The 24,983-nt window shown below is 46.1% G+C and overlaps 1 protein-coding gene across 1 annotated transcript in view; it reads left to right on the top strand.

The window, feature by feature from the left end:
* The first annotated feature begins 432 nt into the window (after nt 1-432).
* NKAIN1 (sodium/potassium transporting ATPase interacting 1) overlaps nt 433-24,983 on the top strand; it is a 56,543-nt gene continuing 31,992 nt past the window's right edge. Inside the window, exon 1 of the mRNA XM_063140769.1 lies at nt 433-486. Coding sequence (XP_062996839.1) covers nt 433-486 — 54 coding nt within the window. The remainder of the gene's footprint in view (nt 487-24,983) is intronic.

Here is a 24,983-nt window from a genome sequence, read left to right as displayed (position 1 = left end):
GCGCCTTCTCTGCCGCTCCCCTCCCGTCCAGCTCCCGGGAGGTGCGCGGCAGCGTCTGAGCGCGGCGAGGAAAAGACCCCCCGGCCCCCCACTCCGCCACCCCCGAGAGACGCCGGCGGCCGGCACGGGCGCCACAATGGAGCGAGCGGGGTCCTGCTCCGAGCTGCCCGCGCAGGGCAGCGGCGGGAGCAGATAACGCCGCCGCCTCCTCCTGGCTTGTGTCCGGACGACGAAGGCGAGGGGCCCCTCGGACAAAAGGCGCGGGGAAAGCCCCTCGCGTCTCGCCGCCTGGGCGCGATGGCCGGCAGCTGCTGCTGCTGCTTTCGGCTACCCTTCGAGTAAGGTTGTCACTGGCAACGGAAGGCGAGGGCGGCTGCTGCTGCTGCTGCTGCTGCTGGCCCCGGAGAGAGGGCGGCTTCCGCACCCGCCACCATGGGCAAATGCAACGGGCGCTGCACGCTGGTTGGATTCTGTTGCTTGCAACTGGTAAGTTGAGCCCGGCCGGTTTTCTCTCCCTCCCCCTTTCTGTTGTGTTCGGTGATGGTGTCGGCAGTGGGATTGCTGGCCTTTCACTTGGGCGTGTGAGTGTATGTGGCCTTGCTGGCAAGCCCCACAGCACAGGGGAGAGAGAGAGGAGGGGGGCTGTTTGGAGATGCCCCTGGATAATGTTGACGGGTGGGTGGGGCATTTGAGGTTCCTATCTTTTGAATCGCTGTTCTCCCTTCAGCCCCACCCCACCTCCACGCACCAGCTCAAACTTAAAATAGTTTCAAAGTCGAGGAGGAGAAGAAGGAAAAACCGAAACAAAGGGGAACACCTAAAAAAAAAAAAACTCGCATAGGTGGATTCTTCTTCTTCATGGGGAACATAGGAAGTTGCTTTCTACTAACTAAGTCAGACTATTGGACTATCTAGCCCAGGATTGTTTCAGGCAGTTTTTCCTGCCCTACCTGGAGATGGAACTTGGGACCCTCTGCATGCAAAGCAAGGGCTCTATGATTGAGCTATGGGATTTGCCGATTACAGAAGGTCACAGTGGCTGAGAAGAAGAAAACCAAAGTAGTCCAGATTCTGGGTCTAAGGTGGAGAAAGCTCAGTATAAGGGTATAACTTCCCCTTCCCCCCCCCCCCCGCCCCACACATTTTTATATTTGTTGGCCAAGAACCATCAGAGGGGAGGAACTGGATCAGGAAACAGAAAGAAAGAAGTGGTTTTTGGACATCCAGGATGGCTTCTAATCTATAGAAGCTCTTAGGAGTGATCCTTAGGAAGGTCTAGTCCAAAGAGAGGAACAGAGTGAGTCTGATGAAGATATGCTAATATGCCTGAGTAGGTTTAAACTGCTTATTCCTCCCAGGCTTACTCTGTCTTCCATCTTCTTCCCCTGTTTGTGTCTCCTGTGTCAAATGTCAGATTGTAAACTCCTCAGGGCTGGGAGTCTGTCCTCTTGTGCTTCCTAAAGCAGCCGTGCACGCTGATGGTGGGATATAAGTAATGAAGAGGGAAAGGCAACAAAGGGAGAGAAAAGATTCCCTATGAAGTTCTGCCTAACAGAAATCTTGCCTAGGGCAAGAAAATAGGGGACATCCAGATGCTTGTTGCCTTTTTAAAATTGCAAATAGCATCCTCTCAGGCACTGCTGTGGTTGTTTCTGCTTGCTTAAGGATTATATAAAATATCTCATAGGAACTTTTATTATTATTTTTTCATCCAGCACATTCGGAGGCTGTTAGAGCACTACGACAATGGAACCAGTTACCTGGGGAGGTTGTGGGCTCTCCCACACTAGAGGCCTTCAAGAGGCAGCTGGACAAGCATCTGTCGGGGATGCTTTAGGGTGGATTCCTCCATTGAGCAGGGGGTGGGACTCGATGGCCTTATAGGCCCCTTCTAACTCTACTATTCTATGGTTGTGGCTGAATCTAGGAAAAAGTATCCTTTTGTTTACAGGAATGATACTAAGAGGTTAATCTGTCTGTGAAAGTGGAATGCTATGATTTCATTCCGCAGTTGAAGATCATTGAGAATCTGGTGACATAGTGACAAAGCTATAATAAAGGTAAAAAGCAAAGCAGTGAGGACGCTCCAAAAAGATGTTTCTATCATTAGATGGACACTTCCGGGTGGAACTTTTTTTGGCTGTTTTGCATAAAAGCCCCCTGCAAAAGTTACTTGTTTCTTTCCCACCCGCGAGGCACCTGCTTGATGCTTCCTGCCGTGTCTTGGTTATTGATCAGACTTACTTGGGATATTTGGCTTCGAAGATTGCTATAGAAATAGAGTTTAGAAAGGCCTCGTTCCTATTTTACAGTTCCACCCAGATCTCCATCTCCTTTAAAATCATATAACACTTTACACATTTGTGTGTTCTTAAGTGCATGTTTTTTTATCCCGCTCTTCCATGGAGCTCAGGCAGCATAATGGGTTGGATCCAGAATCTGCCTTCCACTCACAGGAGCTCCTTCCACCCATCTTTGGGGGATACCCCCCTCCCCCAAAACCACACCCTGTTTAGCACGGTCTCTGGCCTCTCTGCCATGGGTAGGAGGGAGAGGGGGAAGTCCACTTCTACTAGCACAGTTAATCCAATTTAATCTTGGATCCAGCCCTTTATCTTCATAAGAACCTTGTAAGGTAGGTTAGACTGAGAGATAGCGGCCTGGTTTGCAGGCAGTGTGAACCATAGTTTAACACAGCTTTCCCCAGTGTGCTGATCTCCAGATGTTTTGGACTACAACTCCTAGCATTTCTTGCCATTGGCCAAGCTGGCTGGGGCAGATGGGAGTTGCAGTTCAACAATATCTGGAGGGCAGCCAGTTGGGGAAGGCTGGTTTAGCATTTGGTGTGTGAATCTTATTTATTTTATTTATTAAAACATTTTGGACCTGTGTGCTGCCATCTGTCCTGCTCTGGCCCTGTTGCAAGGAGAACATGGGAAGCCTTTACTTCTGTTTTCAGGTAACTGATTAGTGTTAAACAGCCTTCCCCAACCTGGTGCCCTCAAGATATGATTGGACTTCAGCTCCCATCAGCCCCAGCCAACGTGACCGATGGTCAGGTATATTGGGAACTGTAGTCTGAAATACATGGAGGGCACCATGTTGGGGAAGCCTGCGTTAATTTGGATTTAGTGCAGGGAGGGGGAGCATGTGTTCCTCCAGATGTTGTTGGACTGCAACTACCACCATTGATTATTCTGGCTAGGGCTGGTGGGAGTTACAGTTCAGCAGCATCTGGGGGAGGACACATTTCCCTCCCCTGGTTAAATGAAACAACCCAGGGTCATTTACCAAGGTTTGAAGTTGGCTTGTTTCACTAACCAAAGGTGCCAAACCTCCCATGTCCTGCCCTCTGGAGGGAATTCCTTCTGCTGCATAGATTTTCTTGGAGGTAAGCCCTGCAAGGAAGATCAGAGATAACAGTGGAGGGTTGCAGGCTGGCTGGGACTGGGAAGAGTGGCTACTGGGGACGGGATGAGCCAGGGACCCAGCCAGCACCACAAACAGAACTGCTCTTCCTGACACTGCCCTGCTAGCTTTGCGTGGGACATACCACCGCCATAGGGGATGCTGCATGAAGCCAGGGAGTTGGTTGGGCTGAGGAAAGGCTAAAATGGCTGGGGGTGGGGCAGTGACACAAGTGGGCGTGGCCATCCCCGCTGATATCATCTCGTCACAAAGGTCCTGGTAGGGGTAGTCCAGTTCCCTTGCATACCTGCACTAAATCATAGTTAATGGTAACAACAGGTTCTCCGGGTTCAGACATACTGAGTTATTTGGAAACAGAAGCGAATGCTTACCGTCTCCTCCCCAATGTCGCACTAGAAGAGGAGAAAAGTGCCCATGTGCCCAAAGCTCATGCCTGTAATTGCTAGCCTAAGGTCTAGTGTTTTATGCAAAGACAACCAACCAGTGAGTGGCTGAACGTCACCACTCGCCACCCCATGAGCCTCATGGTTGAGTGGGGTTCATGCCCAGTTTTTTCCTAGTCACGGTCCAAATATTCTAACTGCTATAGCACACTCTCGTCTGAAGGGGAAAGCCTGCAATCATCTACCCCAAGCATCGAAAGCTGCAGGTGAAGTTGTGCCTGCACATAGGAAACATTATGGAATGAAAACGATTCTAACAGACAGAAATGGCTTTAAAAGTGTACCATGGTGGGGTGGCCAGCATGGGGGTAGCTTGTGCCTGCAGGGTCTCAAGCACGGCTTCGCTACCTCTCCTGATTTGCTGTTGAAATTCAGCGGCAAACTGCTACGGGGACTCAAAGGTGCCCAATCTTGCTCTTTGTTGTAATCACAGGAGTTGCGAGATAAGCTGCGGCTAGTATCATCCAAGTTCCGTATGCCAGGAATATCCACTGGGGAGCCAAGCTAAACAGTACAGGTTTCAGGGATGTGCAGAAGAGTAGTTGAGGTCTTTCCAGGGTCAGATGTTGAAACAAAGTCAAGGAGCTGGTAGACAAGCGACGGGGACAGTGCACAAAACAAGACCATTGCTTCCAGCTATCAAACAGCGTCTCTGGCTTGCCTTATATTGGGATGCTGATGATGGAGTGAGACCAACTGCGTTGGCCTGCAGGCAGCTTCTGTCTGCTCAGTGACGGGCCCATCCCCAAACACTCCCAGTTTCAGCTGTTCAGCCTTTCTCCTCTATCCCAAGTGGAGGCAATCAGAGACAGAACACTTTTTTTCAGGTAAAAGGTGATCCGTTTGAGTCTCTGTAGCAGCCTGCCGTCGAATTTTGGTGACAAACAGCTGCTTTTCTTTTCTTTTTGGCTGCCACTGCACTCCCAGGTGTTGCCCCGAGGTGCTGAAAATCATTCCCCAGACCACCCAAAATAGCCCACCTTTGATATGCAGCCTGTGCAGCTGCATGCAGAGCTAAGGCGGGGGGTGGGGGGCATCGCTGGTAAGAGCATGAAACAGAAACCTTGAATGTCTCTTTGTATGAACCTTGTTTGGAAAGCATGTTTCCAGGAAAGGACTTTGAAGGGGATTAAAGCTGCAGCCCTAAACATACAGACGTGGAAAGAAGTCCCTTTGAAATCATTGTGTTGATAAACCCGGTCAGGATCAAGCTGCAAGCTTTGTCCTCGGTACAAGTGAAATTGCCGCTGTTGGGTGCAGCATTGATCCTCTGTGTTTGGGGTTGTTTGGACAACATGTCTAACCCTTCCACCCCGAACCAGCCCATTTTGTGGTGGGGAGTAGGTGCACCTCCCCACCCACTTGCTGCATTGGCCTTGCCTCTTAACACCCCTGCATGTATGCACAAGGGGGTGGGGAGACGTCTTTACGCCACCTGCGCATTGACAGTTTACAGTAGGGCTGTGCTTCGCTGGATTTAGTGCAACCTTATTTACTATTCATGGCTATACGACTAGTATGACTTCTATTATTTTTACTGAAATATTTTTTTAAAAAAATATATTATAATTATCTTTATTTATGAATGGACGTAATACAGGACTTAATTGCTCAATTTCTTTGAAAAGCTGTAATGAAAGAATAACCTGAACTCAGAATTAAAAATAAAAAGCAGGGGGAATATCATATTCCAAGGGTGCATAAAAATAGTTTATTCCCCACTGCTGCCAAAGAACAGAGGCATACAGCTTGTGGACCTGGACATTGCCTAGAACAGATACCTCTAACTTGGGCTCCTCCAGTTGTTTTGGACTCCCAACTCCTATCATCCCCAGCCAGCATGGCCAGTGGTCAGGAATGCTGAGAGTTGGTGGTTCCACATGGGCTCATGATCCAATTGGAGTCCACCAGGAGAAGAGCCTTCAGTGTGTTGGCCCCCTTCCTACAGAGTTCCCTGTCTTTAGAGGTCAGGCAGGCACCAATGTTGTATTGCTTCTGGCATCTCCTGAAAACATTGCCGTTTCAATGAATGACTGGATGTAGTTTTCTAGTAATGGGATTTTATCAGAACATGGTTCTTTTAAAAATTTGCTTTTTGATATGGTGGTTTTTATTCTTTTGTGCTATTTGTTGTTCACTGCTCCAAAATCTTTTGGATGGGGAGCAGTATATAAATATTGTAAGTAAATAAATAAATACGAGCCAACAGGGAATATGAGCCAACAGTGTGATGTGGCTGCAAAAAAAGCAAATGCTATTTTGGGCTGTATTAATAGAAGTATAGCTTCCAAATCGTGTGAGGTATTGGTTCCCCTCTATTCGGCCCTGGTTAGACCTCATCTTGAGTATTGCATCCAGTTCTGGGCACCACACGTCAAGAAGGATGCAGACAAGCTGGAGCGTGTTCATAGGAGGGCAACCAGGATGATCAGGGGTCTGGAAACAAAGCCCTATGAAGAGAGACTGAAATAACTGGACATGTTTAGCCTGGCGAAGAGAAGGTTGAGGGGAGACATGATAGCACTCTACAAATACTTGAAAGGTCGTCACACAGAGGCGGGCCAGGATCTCTTCTTGATCCTCCCAGAGTGCAGGACACGGAATAAGGGGCTCAAGTTACAGGAAGCCAGATTCCGTCTGGACATCAGGAAAAACTTCCTGTTAGAGCAGTATGACAATGGAACCAATGACCTAGGGAGGTTGTGGGCTCTCCCACACTAGAGGCATTCAAGAGGCAGCTGGACAACCATCTGTCAGGTATGCTTTAGGGTGGAGTCCTGCACTGAATGGGGGTGGTTTGGACTCAATGGCCTTATAGGCCCCTTCCAGCTCTACTATTCTATGATTCTATGTAATAAACTGTCTGGAGGGCACCAAGTTGGGGAAGGCTCACTTAAAGTCATCGTGACTCTAGCCATTGGTGCCTGGCTGCTGTGGCGAATTGGGTCTGTGTGATCATTTCCCCATCTGCTCTTCATAGGCCAAAGGCCCTTATCTCCCAAGTACTATGTGACTGAGTCTATTGTAATCTCTCCAGTGCTTTGTAGCTGTCTGTTTGTCAATTCAGCAGCCTCCTTCCTATGATGTTGGGTATGCTCGATAATTGGATCGGCTGCTTATTTCGTGTCTTACGCTCTTCTCTCTGACTCATCCACTGACTCATTCCATCCTCAAAAGTTCTGCTCCTTCTGTTGTGCAAGGCGACCTTACTGTGCTTACCCTTGATTCTTCAGAGATAATTGTACACAGTGGGTTTTTTGTTTCCTGCTCTCTCTCTCTCTCTCTATCTTTTTTGGGCATGATTTTCAACTTGGACGTTTCTCTAAAGGCTGGTGCAAGAGTGTACAGTCTTTCGTTTCAGGACCTTGAAGTGTTATCGTCACCATGGGGTGAGTCACTTCTCCGTAACTTCTTTCTGTGACTTTAGCTTCAGGAAAGAAACTTCTATAATAGGTGTTATTCAGGCTCCCCAGTTCCTCAAGTTCATAATCCATGATGGTCCCTGGATCATCATCAGTGTCCAGGTGGCAGCAGTGGCCAAATGTGCCTTTCAGGTACTCTTGTCTTGTGAAAAGCCTGTGCACCTTTCTGTTCAGCCAGGACTTGGCAGCTCTTTTGTCACTTTGAGGCTAGGATACTGTAACACTACATGGGGCTGCCCTTGTTGACTGTATGGAAAAGTCACTTTCTCTTAGGGCTAGCATTCAGTAGCTGGAGTGAAGCTGGTTTGGGTAATTTTAATGTAACCAGATAATTGGTTTTTATTGCATGGTATTTCTTGTCCTTGAGTAACTCCTAGGGTAATATTTAAATTATTATTATTATTTATTTATATAGCACCATCAATGTACATGGTGCTGTACAGATAACACAGTAAATAGCAAGACCCTGCCGCATAGGCTTACAATCTAATAAGTTGTAGTAAACAATAAAGAGGGAAGGAGAATGCAAACAGGCACAGGGAAGTGTAAACAGGCACAGGGTAGGGCAAAACCAACAGTGTAAAGTCAGAACAAACTCAATATTTGAAGGCTATAGGGAAAAGAAAAGTTTTGAGCTGAGTCTTAAAAGCAGTGATTGAGTTGGTAGTTCTCAAGTGTTCTGGAAGAGCGTTCCAGGCGTAAGGGGCAGCAGAAGAAAAAGGACGAAGCCGAGTAAGGGAAGTGGAGGTGTATGGGCAGGAGGTGTGCAGAGACCAACCATAAAAATTGCATTCTGCTGGGAGGTTATGCTAGGGTTGGTTATTTGACCAGTTAAAAATGATTTGCTCCATTCTCCTCCTCCTCCTCCTCCTCCTCCTCCTCCTCCTTTTACTACAGTCTCAATGATCTGAGCGATGGTCCTTATGTAGTCAATATGGCACCATCCGCACAGTAAAAACACAAGAACCATGCTGGATCAGACCAAGGGTCCATCTAATCCAGCATTCTGTTCCCACAGTGGCCAACCAGCTGTCAGCCAGCAACCTGCAAACAGACATACTTGCAACAGCACCCTCCCACCCATGTTCCCCAGCAACTGGTGGATATAGGCTTACTGCCTCTGATACTGGAGGTAGCACATAGCCATCATAGCCATCAGTAGCCATTGAAGTTGCCTTCTCCAGCAACTTCTCCAACCCCTGTTTAAAGCCTTCCAAATTGATGGCCATCACTACAGGTTGTGGTAGCAAACTCCATAGTTTAACCATGTGCTGTGTGAAGAAGTCAGCTTCATGGGATGACCCTGGGTTTTAGTATTATGAGAGAGGGAGAAAAATGTCTCCCTATCCACTTTCTCCACGCCATGCATAATTTGGCACACCTCTATCACGTCTCCCCTTAGCCTCCTTTTTTCCAAGCTAAACAATCCTGCACAGAAGAGGAAAGTATTAGCAGTCTTGTAGGAACTTCAAAGTTTGCAAAAGTAGAAAATACCCTTAGCGAGGGAAACTCAGGGATCAGCCCCCACCCTGAAACAGCCCAGTGAGGACAGAACATGCAAGTGTGTGAGGAGCAGGCATGCACTAGAGTATCCTAGAAAAGGGCATGGCTGACTGACTGGCATTCTATACCGAAGCACTACTCCATAGTGTAACATTTTGTTGCGGATTCTCTTGTTATCAAATAATGGTCAAGTCTTTTTAAAGCGTTAATTTTATTATAGTAACATTTTATTTGTTGTTCAACACTTTACTATGGTAGCTGCAGTGGCAAAAAATGCTTTAATCATCTGTAGGTTGGATACTTGAACTAATTATACAAACAAATTGGTTAACTCATTGCAAAACAAAACAATTAACTTAAAAAAGACATGTAATGAATGATTAGGACTTCCAACAACGTTAGGCAATATTTCTAGAAACAGAACAGCTCTCTGAACAGTTCTTCTTTTTGGCGTTTAGTCAGCCTACAATTTTGTTTTTGTTTTGGTTTTTTTAAAAAAGGAAAAGAAATGAAAACAACTTTTGTTTAAAAACCAGGTTTTAAAAACACTGATGCTACGTAAGCAGCAGCTTCTGCATGGACTGGTACATTTAGCAATATGTCATGAGACTGGGTCGGGTTTTTTGGCTCATTGTTTTTAACGTTGTTATAGTGGTTTTAAATGTATGTGCATTTTGCAAGTTTTTGTGGTTTTTAATTTTTGTATATTGTTTTTAAATGGTTCTTACGTGAACCACCCAGAGAGCTTTGGCTATGGGACGGTATGCAAATAATAATAATAATAATAATAATAATAATAATAATAATAATGCAAACAAGATGGTGGCATGGGTGGTCCTAAGCAGTGACCTGTGCCACTGATGACTACTTGTGTTCCTGTTTGACCAATGGGGTGTGTGTGTGTTGCTTGGATTGCCCCTGATTACTGCAGTTAGGAGGACAAGCAGCAGTTGCCAATTTAGTTAGGAACTTAATTTATATCTCATACCTTCAACATAGATTTATGTCCAAAGGCCAGCTAATAATACCATCATTACTATTTTTAAAAAAGCTAACCTGCCATCTACACAATGTCCCTCTTGATTTCATAAAATATTTGACAATGATATTATTATTATTATTATTATTACAATTTTGTATCAGAATGTATACATATCTCCACTGTACAGTTGCGTATTTGACAATAATATGTGACCATCATTAAATGGTAGGCAGTTTATTGACCAAGCAGTTCACAGTGAAGCACTGGGCTTCAGCCACCAGTCCTGATTTTCTTTCCAAGCCAACCAGCTTTTGGAAGGATTCCTTCAAGGAGAGACACTGTGGGATAGTGGTTAGTGAGTTGGACTGGTGAGTTCTGGGTTCAAATGCTCAGTCAGCCATGAAGCTCACTGGATAAGGCTTAGCTATCACTGTATCTTGGTGTAACCTACTTCACAGGATTGTTTTAAAATGATGTGTATGGAGGAGAAACCATACAAACCACTCTGAACTACTTGGAAGAAAAGTGGAAAAAATGTTTACCACAACCCCACTGGAAGTGCCCATCTGTTGTACTTGATTTCTGTCTCTCTCTCTCTCTCTCTCTCTCTCTCTCTCTCTCTCTCTCTCCTTTTGACACTCTGGAATGAGCAGTTCTGAGCAGTGTTGTGTAATGGAAAATGTTCCACCGCTATATTTTCCCCAAATGCAAATTTTTCCATTTTTAGAAATGCATTGTTTCATAAAATTAATTAGTAAGAAAATGGATCAGTACAATACAAGTGAAATTGGGCAAATGGGATGGATTCAATACCAGTCACATCTAAAATCAAAATTGTAATTAACTTTTTTTTTTCAGGTGACTGTCCCTAAGAAAGCGCATATATTCATGCGCACAGCTCTTCGGGCATGCTAAAATTAGGATGCTAACAGTTTACAGTGCCTTTGTGTAAGCCTGTGTGTGCCTTTTTTCTTTAAAATCTGCATAATGTAAAGGGAGTGCAGTTGAGTTGTATGCTATTGAGTTGTCATGTCTTAAAATACTTACAAGCATTCCCGTAAAACTAATTTCCAAATAAAGCTTTGATTTTGAATATAACATTTAAACCACACTTAACGGTGCAGTCCTATGCGTGTTTAGACAGAAAGAAGTCCTACGACTTACAGCATGCCCTCGACAGCCATGCTGTTGAGGAAGCTGGGAGTTGTAGGACTTCTTATGTCTAAAAATGCATAGGACTGCCAGTATTTTTGTCCTGCATCTCAGCCCCCTCCCCCACCCACCCCAAAGCCCCAGGAATGGATTACAATCAATCAACAAAACAGGATAGTCTCTGCCTGCAGCCTCACAATATAAAAAGACACGACAGACAAGGAAAAAGGGAAGAGGAGGGAAGAGGAAAAAAATGAAGTAGACTTTTGGCAGGGCTGTTAGAATGGCCCTGCCTCTCTTCCATCTCCCAAGGATTGGGACAGTTCAACTGGAGCAGGCCCTGATGCTCCTTTTGCCTGCTTCTGTCTCTCTTGCTCCTTCCTTCTTTTCTCAAAGAGCAGTTGGTGTTAGTTAGCCCTGTGGGGAGGTCATCCAGCTGGAGCAGGCCCTGGTGTTCCCTCTGTTTGCTCCTGTCTCCCTCACTGCTTTACTCTTGCAAGAAACTGAGTTTGGATCGACTGCAAACTAACGACGTGCTGACCTTGTTGGCTTGTTTGGGATAGGTTGCAATCTCTCTGCCTTGTGAAGGTAAAAATGGGATAACCCCCTTTTGCCTCCTCACAGCAGATTATTATTATTATTATTATTAATTGCATTTATATCCTGCCTTTTTTCCTCCAAGGAACCCAAGGTGGCGTACATAATCCTCCTCTGCCACTCCATTTTATCCTCACAACAACAACCCTGTGAGGTAGGTTGGGCTGAGAATCTGTGGCCTTAGATAGATGGTGCTTTATCCTGGGGTGAACACCGGGATCGTCCCTGTGCGTCCACATGACATACAGGGGATCCCGGGCTCAGGGAAGGATCGACCCTCCCTTGCCCCGGGATAACGGACACCCGCGAGCGTGTGGCCCCTCTAGCAAGCGGTTTTCCTGGCTCCTGGTGATTACTCGCGAGGAACCGGGAGCTGCGGACGGGGTGCAGCGCTCCCCAAGAGCGCTGCGCCCATCGGGGCCAGGGAAGGAGATCGCGGATGGCGGGGGAAGGATATTGCAGACGGGGGGGGGGAAGGAGATCGCGGACGGGGGGTTGGGAACATTTTTTAAAAAAAACTTACCTTTGTGCAGGAGCGCTCCTGCGCATCCGGCCCATCCTGAAAAAAAAATAGTGGGCATGTGAAGACTAGGGCGAGATCCCACGATATTTATATCGCGGGATCTCCCCTGGTCAGGCCAAGATTTATCAGTAGGTCTAGCAAAGGCCTGAGACTGGCCCAAAGTCACCCAGTGAGCTTCCATGGCTGTATAGGGACTGGAACCCAGATCTCCCGACTCCCAGTCCAACACTTTAGCCACTACACCACACTGACTCAAATATAAGCTTTCAAGGAAGGCTCCGCTTCAGAGTTGCAACCACGCAGAGGCGGAAAACTCATTCTGTTTGCAGAAGTGAATGCAAGGGTATTTAATTTGCATAGGGGTGGGGGTTATTTGCATGTTCTGTTGCAGTAATTTCTGTGAAATTTATATTTATTTATTTATTTATTTATTGCATTTTTATACTGCCCCAATAGCTGAAGCTTTCTGGGTGGTTCACAAAAATTAAAACTTGGGAACAGTACAGTAATATATATATATGTATATAATATTTTGTATCCTTCACTGCTCTGATTCAACTCTGCAGATCCATGCACACCACTTGCATTGTTTGCCCTAACCTTGAATTGTAGCTTGAAAACAGGAGTGAGAGGTACTGAGTCAAAGAAGGCCAGAGGTTGGTGAGCCCTGGCTATTTTGGCGGAGTGAGTGATTTGCTGGATGTTTTTGTTGTGTGTGTATTGAAGCGTTGAAAAACTGGGACAAACTATTATGGATGATGGCAACCATGATGTTGCTGTTTATCATCTGTCGGAGCTGAGCTGGTTCTTGAAAGGTGAAGCTGTCATTATCTAAGTGTAAATGTAAGTCATTATCTAACATGAAGGAGCTCATTTGCATACAGTGTTGTGCATGCAACAGTCTCTGGCTGCAGAAGGAGGAGCTGAACTTTGACATGGTTAGTGTTGGAGGTGGTTCCTGGTTTGGGCCTGCTGAATCAGCTCTCTTGCAGCGCACCCCAGTTCCTGGTTTGGGCCTACTGAATCAGTTCTCTTTGCAACGCACCCCACTTCCTGGTTTGGGCCTGCTGAATCAGTTCTCTTTGCAACGCACCCCACTTCCTGGTTTGGGCCTGCTGAATCAGTTCTCTTTGCAGCGCACCCCAGTTCCTGCTGCTGCTGAATCAGCTCTCTTTTGCAGCGCACCCCAGTTCCTGCTGTTGCTGAATCAGCTCTCTTTTGCAGCGCACCCCAGTTCCTGGTTTGGGCCTACTGAATCAGTTCTCTTTGCAGCGCACCCCAGTTCCTGCTGCTGCTGAATCAGCTCTCTTTTGCAGCGCACCCCAGTTCCTGGTTTGGGCCTACTGAATCAGTTCTCTTTGCAGCGCACCCCCGTTCCTGATGCTGCTGAATCAGCTCTCTTTGCAGCGCACCCCAGTTCCGGTTGCTGCCACCTACCATCCACCTTATTGCATGCCTGGAGGATCCCTATTCATTCACTGTCTCCTGGGCTTGTGAATAAGGCTAAAGGACACAGGCTTCCATCGGCCTACCTAGACCTTGGGAGGGAAATGTGTTAATCAAAAGGTTGTCTCCCATGTTCTATTTTTGTTGCTTGTTGTCAAACTGAATAAATACCAGTACTTATACCTCAGGTGTGTGGGTGAGGTTGCTACTCAGACATCTCTAAATTGGTGTCCCAGGTTTCCTGGGTGGGGGCTTGAGCCTGAGCTAACCTTAAGGGAAAAACAAACAACCCCTAGACATAGAACCCGGCCCTGGGTACCGACCCAAGGGTTTCATAAGGGCTCATCTACACCAAGCTGGATATTCCACTATGAAAGCGGTAGATAAAAGGCAGGAGCCACACTACTGCTTTATAGTGATATTGAAGTGCACTGCAGGATCTACGCAACTGCTTCATCGTGGTAATGAAGTGCACTGACAACTGTTGGGGCCCAGGACACATCTACACCAAGCAGGATATAACACTAGGAAAGTGGTATGAAAAGAGTATATGGTATGTGTCATGGGTCCCAACAGTGATCAATGCCCTTCAGTACCACTATAAAGCAGTAGTGTGGCTCCTGCCTTTTTAATACCGCTTTCATACCACTTTCATGGTGGAATATCTGCTTGGTGTAGACGTGCCCTAAGAAGCAATTATCACCTTGTGGCGGCGGCTTGCTTAGCTGGGACGATATCTGGTTCTCAGCACCACAGATCATTGCTGAGGAGCAGTGCTGCTTCCGTGTTTTTGTGGGCCCACGGGCAACAGGGTTTTCGTCCAGCCCCTTGGCCCCTCCTCTTTAGCCCCGCCTCTTACTCAAAGCACTGCCCTTTATCCATTGGCTCCTCCCCTTTCTGAAGAGCAAAAACTACCGCCTATTTCTACCTGTGCGGCTGATGTTGCTTTTTCATGGCTGGTGCAGGCTGAGGAACACTGGGCTCCCTACGCATAAGGGCAGTCCTGAGGTATGCTGCACCCAGAGTTCCATTTCTGACACAGCCAGAGCCCCACAATGATGACTGTCGATGGGCAGAGGAGTTGACTTGGTGGTGGAATCACCGCTGGGCCCTTCTAAGACCCAGGACGATCAGCAGCTGCCCCATCATGGCGACCTCCAAAGCCCACAATCTGTATCTTCGAGACTAACTGCAACTTACCAAGAGCAGGGACGTAGGAGGATTTCATTCCTGTTCGCAAAGTGTGCAAACACGTCCCTTTCACAACCCTAAATGCAAGCAGGAACACAGCTCTTGGGGAATCTTCCAGTTTCCCGAACTTTGCATGTGTATTTGAAAGTGCTCACCTGTGCAATTGCGCATTTTCCCCCATCTGCATTTTCACACTTTAGCCTATAGGGGGAAATGCGCAGTAACGTGCTCGAGTTGGGGAAAACAAATGAGGCGAACTGAGCTTCCAGAAGGAATTCATGGAACCTCAGTGACCTCGAACATTGCATGTTTGCCCATGCAGTGTTCTTAACATTGGGAGGGGGGGGGGCGGTCACCCCAGAAGCATACATGCAAAAGAACTGTGAGCAATAGTTCTATATGTTTTCTTGCTGTACACTTAGAATTAATCAAGGCTTGCTTGGACTTGGGGAAAATGTATCCTGGTTTGTGCTGGGCAAAGTTACTTTTATTTTTCCTATCAAGATTTTTTTTTATTCCACTATACTTATTAATTAGCTTCCCAACACTAGGATATTTGTCTGCACATCAGCTCTAAGTGAATGGTTACTGCCATGATTTTACATACACTTAAGTTTTAACATAATTGTCAGTATGTACACTTGGAATTTTATTTCCCTCTCACCTAACTACTTACAGTCTATCTGTCTCCTCCCCACCCCACGATGAAGTGACCACTAGTTTATAAAAACCTGGCACCGACACCATCATCTTTTCAGCACCTGGTAAAGCCCCCCCCCCTCTGTTCCCAGGCATTTAATGGTATTATTATTATTATTATTATTATTTATTTATATAGCACCATCAATGTACATGGTGCTGTACAGATAACACAGTACATAGCAAGACCCTGCCGCATAGGCTTACAATCTAATAAGTTGTAGTTAACAATAAAGAGGGAAGGAGAATGCAAACAGGCACAGGGAAGTGTAAACAGGCACCGGGTAGGGTAAAGCTAATAGTATAGAGTCAGAACAAACTCAATATTTGAAGGCTATAGGGAAAAGAAAAGTTTTTAGCTGAGGTTTAGAGCAGGTCTTTTGGGGGCAGGGGGGTGGACATAATTTATTTTAATACTTCTTAGCTGTTTACATTGTTTTAATTTTTCTATGGTAAAAAATTTAGACTCTTTTTATTACGTTGTATTTTGATGAATTGTTGTAGGGTGGTATAGAAATGAAAATAATAATAATAATAATAATAATAGTCATAAATACTGGTTGACCAGCCTTGCACTCTGTTTTTGAGTACATTAGCCTATGGAATCTGAGTGGTGGGTTTGTCATTGGTTCCGATGGGATGTGGATCATTTTAAAACTCTTTATGTTTCCAATATTACAAACAATATCTCCTACTCCTCTTTGAGGTCTCTGGGCATGTGAGCACCTGGAAGTATGAATCCAGCAGGTCCAGTAGATAACGTGCCAAAGCAGATTCCACTGCATGGCCTAGATAGAGTTTAGGAAATTGGCTGTATAAATATAGAATATAACAGATGCTGATGATGTATTACTGTCACCACTGCCATTATCAATGTTTATTTCTCAGTACAGCCCATTGAGTGATGCTAGGCTGAGGGATTGGGACGATTTCAAGGCTACCTCAGTATGCTTCACGGCCAAACAGAAATCTGAACGGAATGTACATGCGCAAGGGGACATGTCTCTGCCCCAACAGGATTATTGTCTTAGAATCAGAATAGTCGAGTTGGAAGGGGACTATAAGTCCATTGAGTCCAACCCCCTGTTCAATGCAGGAATCCACCTCAAAGCATCCCTGACAGATGGCTGTCCAGCTGCCTCTTGAAGGCCTCTCTTGTAGAACTGCCCACAACCTCCTTAGGCCATTGGTTCCATTGTGACAGTCAGGAAGTTTTTCCTGATGTCCAGACGGAATCTGACTTCTTGTAACTTGAGCCCATTATTCTGGGTCCTGGACTCTGGGTCTATTGAGAAGAGAACCTGGCCTGCCTTTATGTGACAACCTTTCAAGTATTTGAAGAAAGCTATCATATCTCCCCTCAATCTTCTCTTCTCGAGGCTAAACGTGCCCGGTTCTTTCAGTCTTTCCTCATAGGACTTGTTTCCAGACCCCTGATCATCCTGGTTGCCCTCCTCTGAACACGCTCCAGCTTGCCTGCATCCTTCTTGAAGTGTGGTGTCCAGAACTGGACGCAATACTCAAGATGAGGCCTAACCAGTGCCGAATAGAGGGCAACCAGTACCTCGCGCAATTTGGAAGCTCTACTTCTACTAATGCAGCCCAAAATAGCATTTGCGTTTTTTGCAGCTACATCACACTGTTGGCTCATATTCAGCTTGTGACCTACAACAATTCCAAGATCTCACTTGTAGTATTGCTGTGCCAAATATTCCCCATCTTGTAATTGTGCATTTGGTTTCTTTTTCCTAGGCGTAGTGATGTTTGGCACAATAGAGCCAACAGAGGAAGGGGAAGAGGCAGGAATAAATGTGGAAGAGTATGTATTTCAGTTGCAGTGAAGTATGAGGCCTACCTTTCACACCTTGCCTTGCCACACTGAACTTGGTAACAAGTATTTACTGTTTTACTCTGTACAGCACCATGTACATTGATGGTGCTATATAAATAAATAAATAAATAAATAAAAATAAGAAGAAGAAGTTCAGGGCTCCTCCTTTTGCCCATCTCGACACCTAGCTCCCCTTGGCCTCTTCGTGTATGCGCGCATGTGCACTGCACATCATTTTGATGACTCTCCCGCTTGTCACCTAGTTCTTCAGGGAAGCGTGAATTGTGTTCTTGCCTTGGCAGACGAAAGGATTACATCTGCCCTTGTTTCTAAGACCTGACGAATTGCTCGGCCGGGAAAAGACCGCCTTTTCCTCACAGCATTTGTGGAAACGTGTGGCAGCCACTGCACGGTGGTGGAGAGCTGTACGCCTGTGGGTCAAGAGGTTGGCTTTCATTGCTTTTCCCTATAGAGGGCTGGGTGGGGACAGAAATGCAGCCTGAATTCTTCTATATGTGGGTTTTCAATTACGCAATTAAATGCGCAATTAGGTATAATTACCAGTGCTCAGGAGCCGCGACTGTTCGTAATAGGCATGTAATCTACTGCAGTCACTGTTTATACTGCTCAGCCCTTCTCCCTAATGATTATGGAATGCTTCCACATTTGCATGGTTGCCATGGAAATCATGTTTGGAGCTGACAAATGGCATTTGGGATGGGAGGCGGTGGCACTACTTTGCCGTGGGGGGTGGGGAGCGGTAGCTGTTGAAGGGCCAAGGTTGGCTACGGGGGCTACTAGTTGGGATGGTGACTTCAGCTTGAGGTGACAGGGTCTCCAGAAGCCAAGTCTGGATGGTGTTGAGAACAGGGCTGGGCAGAGGGGGGTGGGGGCAGTTGGCATGGGCTTACGATTTTGAGGGGGCCTGCTCCGAGTCCCCCTGGTAGAGGCAAAGGGGGACCCTTTGGTAAAATTTTGTTACAAAGTAGCTCTCCTGTGAGTGAGTAGTACTGACTCCATTTTGAGACAGCCAAAAAGCCAAGGTGTCTTTACCCCCACCCCCATCTCCAGCAGAGATGAGACAAAAGGACGTAAAGCATTTCTGAATGTGAAGAAGTGATGTCTTATGTACATCTTGAATAAAAGTGCTTCCCCTTACCTTTTTTTTAAATAAATCGTTCTAGTTCATATGTATTTAGAACTGATTAAAAAATACTTAATGAGCAGTTTGAAGTGGGGCCTACATTTCCCATTTGGCCCGGGGGCCTATTACCAGCTTTGCCCGGCCCTGGTTGAGAACTGGCTGCTCCTGACGAACATCTGGCCAGGAAATAAGCGAGCTGAGCTGATAAGCCCCCAAAAGAGCAAGTTGTAACGTCAACCCTTTAAACGTGATGGGTATTCATATTATTATAACCATTTGTTGCTCCACCCGTTTCTCACAGGATTATATTCTCCAACACAAGAATATAAAACAAAACACAAAAAAAATCAAGTTCAGAAGGACTATAACATAATGAGCAGCAGTTTGATCAGATAATGGCTGGGTTCAGACAACGTGATAACCAATGGTGGTTTAAGTAGTCAACGGTTGATTATTTAACCCGTCATGGGTTATCACGTCATGTGGAGGGAGTTTTTTTAACCAACGATTTGTTATTTGGCCAAAATAGCCAAAGCTGTGCAGAGTTGGCTATTTGAACTACCATTGTTTAGCGTGTTGTGCGACGGGCATCGTTGGTTATTTCATCAGCCACAGAGTCGCAAGGCAAGAGCGGTCAAAGTGGTGGCTGCCACTTTAGTCCAGTGGGCAGGATAGAATTTTGGCAGCAATGGCTGATGGGATACTAGTGGGAAGATTGAGGTGGGAGAAAGGGCAGGGGATGAGTGAGTCTACTCAGCATGGACTAATAGTCAACTCAACGCTGATCCTAATTCACACCATGGTTGATTATTATCATGTTGTGTGGGGAGCACATCCTAGATAAACCACTGTCAAGTTTACTGTTACCCCACCGTTGACTGTCGTGCTGTCTGAACGCAGCCAATATGTAAGTTAAGAACAGATCCAAAAGTTTTGCAGGTTTTTTAAAAAATAAATAAAAAATAAATAAATAAACATTATTTCTAGTTTGCACCAGGCAAACCTGTCTGAGGACTATAAGAAGCTCCTTTATACTGGGTTGGACCCTTGACCTGTCCAACTCAGTACTGTTTGTGAGCAGATCTCCAGATATTTTGAACTTCTCAGCATTCCTGATCATTGGCCTTGTTGGCAACGGCTCCTAGGAGTTGGAAGTCCAAAACATCTGGAGATCTGCCTTCTGCCCATCCCTGTTACACACAAGGGGGGGGGATGTGTGTGCCTTTGGACTGCAACTCCCATCAGCCCTAGCCAGCATTGGTAATGGAGAGGGATGATGACAGTGGAAGTTCAACAAAATCTAGAGGACACATGTTCCCCATCCTTGGTCTAAGCTGACTAGTGTCAGGGTTCCAGGCAAGAGTCCCTCCCAGCCATACCTGGAGATGCCAGGAATTGAACCTGGGACCCTTTTGCATGCCTAACGCATAGCTCTGTGCAACAACTATAGCAGGACCTTGTCTGCGGTGGCACCTCTTGTCACCACCTGCCATATCTCTGATGGTGGTATTGGAATCTGGAGAAAAGGCCTCTGAGGCAAATCTTAATACATGGGCAGGGTTAAATTGTAGCACTCTTCCATAAGACATTGAGCCTGATGCGTCGGAACCTGCAATACTTTTTCCAGAATAGTTACTCGCCTTCTGTCAACTCTTTCATTCATAGAACGCATGTTGCAAACTCCTTGCTGATTTACTGCAAATTATTCAAATATCTACCAGCAGATCCCAATCTACCTTCTGACCACCCATGGTATGCAAACCGTACCATTTTCATGCAGACTGAATGACTCCTTGCCATGAAACAAAAACTAATTTTCACATAGAAAACTGGATACTTAAGGGCGAGGGTTCTAACATAGCCTTCTCCCTGACGTGTTGGCTTTCTAGGTGCAGAGAAATTCTTCTCCATATGGCAGCATTCTATCTTCTATGGTCTGCATAGTGTCTTCTGCTGGGCTGCCTCTTACACCCGTAGGTAGTCCTACCCATCACTTCTCTAATTATAACTTCCTGCAATATTATTAATTATTATTAATATTTATTTCTATAGCACCAACAGTGTACTTGGTGCAATACTCCAGAGTGATGCTAGGTCAGGGGCATTTAGGGAAGTTAAAATGGTGACCACTCATCAATGAACACCAGGTTGTTGTTGGGGGTTTAAACAAAGGGGGAACACAGGTCAGGTGGAGGCGGAGGCCCCATTAAGGTATTGGGTCCTCGGTACCTTCTCAAGAGTGCTATAGGCAGCCTTTTCCAACCTAGTGCTGTTGAGGTATTTGGGATTACATCTCCCATCATTCCTGAGCATTGGCTGGGGCTGGTGGGAGGTGAAGGCCAAAACATCTGAGATCAGGCTTAGGTAGGCTGCTCTGTGGTGATGGCAGGCCTGTCCAAAGCGGTACAGCCCAGGCACAATTCGGCTACCTCCTCTGCTCTGTGAGAAGTAGGCCTACATTTCAAGCCGATATTCCCATGTTGAAGTAAGACAGTCCATTGCCGTGAGTGTTCTGCTCTGTCACAGAGCCAAAAGGATGCGAGTTTAACTGTGAGCATAGAGGGAATTGTGCCCTTTAAATGTCAGAATTGTAAGTGCTGTATTGCTTCATGTCTCCTCGTGTTTGTGTATGTTTCCTGGTACATAATTTAAACTATCTGGGGAAGAGTGTGGAGATGAAGCATTTCCACCAAAGGTTGTTCTGCTTCATGAGGGAGAGGACAAGCACAGACCTGTGGGGTGAGAGATGAGGGGTGGAGGTGGAAAGAGAACTAGAAAGGGGTTTTGTTACGGTTGCCTCTTTTGTGAACCCTGTTCCAAATTCCTTTGAGCAAAAAACAAATACCTGGTGTATTTCAAGGCACTGCATGCAGCAGCTGTACCCAGCCTGACTCTAATGGCTGTACTGGCTGGGGATTATGGGAGTTGTAGTCACATCATGTCAGGCGAGCACCAGGTGGGGCAAGGGTGCATGAATATGACTTCATATTATTATTATTATTTATTTATATAGCACCATCAATGTACATGGTGCTGTACAGATAACACAGTACATAGCAAGACCCTGCCGCATAGGCTTACAATCTAATAAGTTGTAGTTAACAATAAAGAGGGAAGGAGAATGCAAACAGGCACAGGGAAGTGTAAACAGGCACCGGGTAGGGTAAAGCTAATAGTATAGAGTCAGAACAAACTCAATATTTGAAGGCTATAGGGAAAAGAAAAGTTTTTAGCTGAGTTTTAAAAGCAGTGATTGAGTTTGTAGTTCTCAAGTGTTCTGGAAGAGCGTTCCAGGCGTAAGGGGCAGCAGAAGAAAAAGGACGAAGCCGAGTAAGGGAAGTGGAGGTCCTTGGGCAGGCGAGAAGCATGGCATCAGAGGAGCGGAGAGCCCGAGCGGGGCGATAGTGTGAGATGAGAGAGGAGAGATAGGGAGGAGCTAGACCGTGAAGAGCCTTGAAGGTCAGCAGGAGAAGTTTATATTGGATTCTGGAGTGAATTGGAAGCCAATGAAGAGATTTCAGAAGTGGAGTGACATGGTCAGAGCGGCGGGCCAGGAAGATGATCTTAGCGGCAGAGTGGTGGACAGAGACCAGCGGACTGATGTGAGACGAAGGAAGGCCAGAGAGAAGAAGGTTGCAGTAGTCCAGCCGAGAGATAACCAGTGCGTGAACGAGAGTCTTGGCAGAAGAGACAGACAAAAATGGTCGAATCCTGGCAATATTATATAGGAAGAAACGACAGGATTTAGCTACAGCCTCGATGTGAGGAGTAAAGGAGAGCGAGGAGTCAAATATAAAGCCAAGACTACGAGCTTCCTTGACCGGAGTAAGCGTGACATCGTTGACAGTAAGAGAGAATGAGAGGTGAGGAGAAGGTTTAGGAGGAAAAACAAGCAATTCAGTCTTTGCCATGTTAAGTTTCAAACGACGATGAAGCAGCCAGGCTGAGATATCTGAAAGACATGCTGAGATACGATCGTGAACATCTGGAGAAAGTTCCGGAGATGAAAGATATAATTGTGTATCATCGGCATACAGGTGATATTGGAGGCCGTGAGATTGAATAAGCTTGCCCAAGGGCAGCATGTATAGAGAGAACAACAACGGGCCAAGCACCGAGCCTTGCGGAACCCCAACTGAAAGGGGAAAAGAGGAGGACGAGCTGCCGTTAGCCGACACGCTGAAAGAGCGACCCTCTAGATAGGAGGCGAACCAGTTATAGACAGAGCCACAGAGTCCAAGGTCATGGAGGGAATCTAAGAGAAGATCGTGATCAACCGTGTCAAAGGCTGCGGTTAGATCAAGGAGAATAAGAATGGAATAATGGCCTTTAGACTTGGCAGTAAGGAGATCATTGGTGATCTTGGTAAGGGCTGTTTCAGTGGAATGCAAAGGACGGAAGCCAGATTGAAAGGGATCCAGAGCAGAGTTATTAGAGAGAAAGTCAAGACAACGAGAGTAGACCAGACGTTCCAGGATCTTTGAGACAAAGGGCAGGAGGGAGACAGGTCGGTAGTTAGACAGTGATAGTCGATCAAGAGTGGGTTTTTTGAGAATGGGAGAGACTGTAGCATGTTTAAAAGCAGAAGGAAATGAACCAGAGGACAGAGAAGAATTAATGATGTGAAGCAAGGACGGGAGAATAGCGGGGATAAGATTAATAAAGACGCGAGAGGGAATCGGATCACGGGAACAAGTGGAAGGCTTCGATGAGCGCAGTATTTTAGACAGTTCATCAGCTGAGACTGAAGGGAACGCCGAGAGAGTTGAAGGAGGAATTGACAGGTGAGGGGCAGGAGCTGGAAGCGGAGCAGAGTTGGCTAGATCTGAGCGTATAGTTTGGATTTTAGCATTGAAGAAAGAGGCAAAGTCGTTGGCAGACAGAGAGGCGGGGAGAGATGGCGGATTAGGCTTCAGAAGAGAATTGAAGGACGCGAAGAGCCGCTGAGGGTGCTTAGCATTTGACTGGATCAACGTTGAGTAGTGCTGCTGTTTGGCCAGTGAAATGGCAGAAGAGAAGGAGGAGAGAACAAATTTGTAGTGGACAAAGTCCGCCCAGTCCTTGGTCTTACGCCACAGGCGTTCGGCTGCCCGGGAACAAGAGCGAAGGTAGCGGAGGAAAGAGGTGAGCCACGGTTGGGGTTGAGAGGGGCGAACTATCCGAGTTGTAGATGGAGCAAGATTATCAAGAGTTGAAGATAAGGAGGAGTTAAAGGAGGAGACGGCTGAGTCCAAGGAGACGGCTGTGTAGACAGAAGGGAGAGAGGAGGCTAAAGACTGAGAAAAAGCCTCGTAGTTGATAGAATGCAGGTCACGACAAGGGCGTGAAGCGGGACGTGAAGGAGGGGGATTGTGAGTGATATTGAAAGAGACTAGATGATGATCTGACAGAGGAAAGTCAGCAATAGAAAAGTCCAGGACAGAGCAGTTCCGAGTGAGGACAAGATCCAGACAGTGTCCAAGGGAATGAGTGGGTGCTTCAGAGCAGAGCTTAAGATCGTAAGAGGAAGATAAGGAGCGAAATCGTAGAGCTGCAGCATCGTGAGGGTCATCCACATGGTCCATCTCCAAGCCAGGGCCTTTTCTGCTGTGGCACCTCTGGTCGTAGAATGAGCTTTCCAGAGAGGCTCACCTGGCACCTGTGCTGTGGTCTTTTGTGGTCTCCCAGGCATTTTAGTTCTTCTTTTTTATTGCTTTATATCTGTCCCTGTATTTTTAGATCTTTTTTTCTTTTTTATCAATTTTTTCAAAGTGACGGAGTTAGTCAGTTTCTTTACAACCTTTCTGATCACTCAGGATCTGTATTTGGTCCAAACGAGATTATCTGATTAAGTTATCACTCGTTATCCTTATAGATCACGCTATAGTGTGTCATAGGAGGTTGTTGCATATTCTTCTCAATAATTGCAAATTCAATAAATGGATACTATGCCAATTTCTACTTGTCCTCTTTATACCTGAAGATGTTTAGTAAGTTTCTCCATTAGGCCAAGGTCCCAAATTTTCTGTTTCCACATGACAAGAGAAATTTGTTTGCTGATTTCCAGTTAGCAGCTATGACCACCCTGGCTGCTGTCCAGAAAAAAGTCAGCAACTCTTTGAATGGGTTCAGAGAACGTGATAACCAATGGTAGTTTAAATAATGGACAGTTGGTTATTTAACCCACTGTGAGTTATCATGTTGTGTGGAGGGAGTTTTTAACCAATGGTTGGTTATTTGGCAGAGTTGTACAGAGTTGGCTGTTTGAACCACCATTGGTTATGTTGTGCGGAGGGCACCGTTGGTTACTTCCTTACCACCGCTGGTTATTTTGTCAGCCACAGGCTGCATTTGGATAACACAACAGTCAACAGTGGGATAATAATCAACTTGACAGTTATTTATCTAGGGGGTACTCCCCACACAACTTGATGATAATCAACCATGGTGTGGATTAGGATCAGCGTTGACTTGACTTTTAATCTTCGCTGAGTTGACTCAGTCATCCCCCCTCCCTCCCTCAGTCTTCCTGCTAGTATCCTATCAGCCATTGCTGCTGAAAATCTATCCTGCCAATTGGACTAGAGTGGCAGCCATTGCTTTGACTGCTTTTGCCTAAAACAGGGATTGCAAAATCCAGGG

The sequence above is a fragment of the Elgaria multicarinata genome, chromosome 13 (assembly GCF_023053635.1).
Source record: "Elgaria multicarinata webbii isolate HBS135686 ecotype San Diego chromosome 13, rElgMul1.1.pri, whole genome shotgun sequence".
NCBI lineage: Eukaryota > Metazoa > Chordata > Lepidosauria > Squamata > Anguidae > Elgaria > Elgaria multicarinata.
This window is presented reverse-complemented; position numbering and strand designations above follow the sequence as displayed.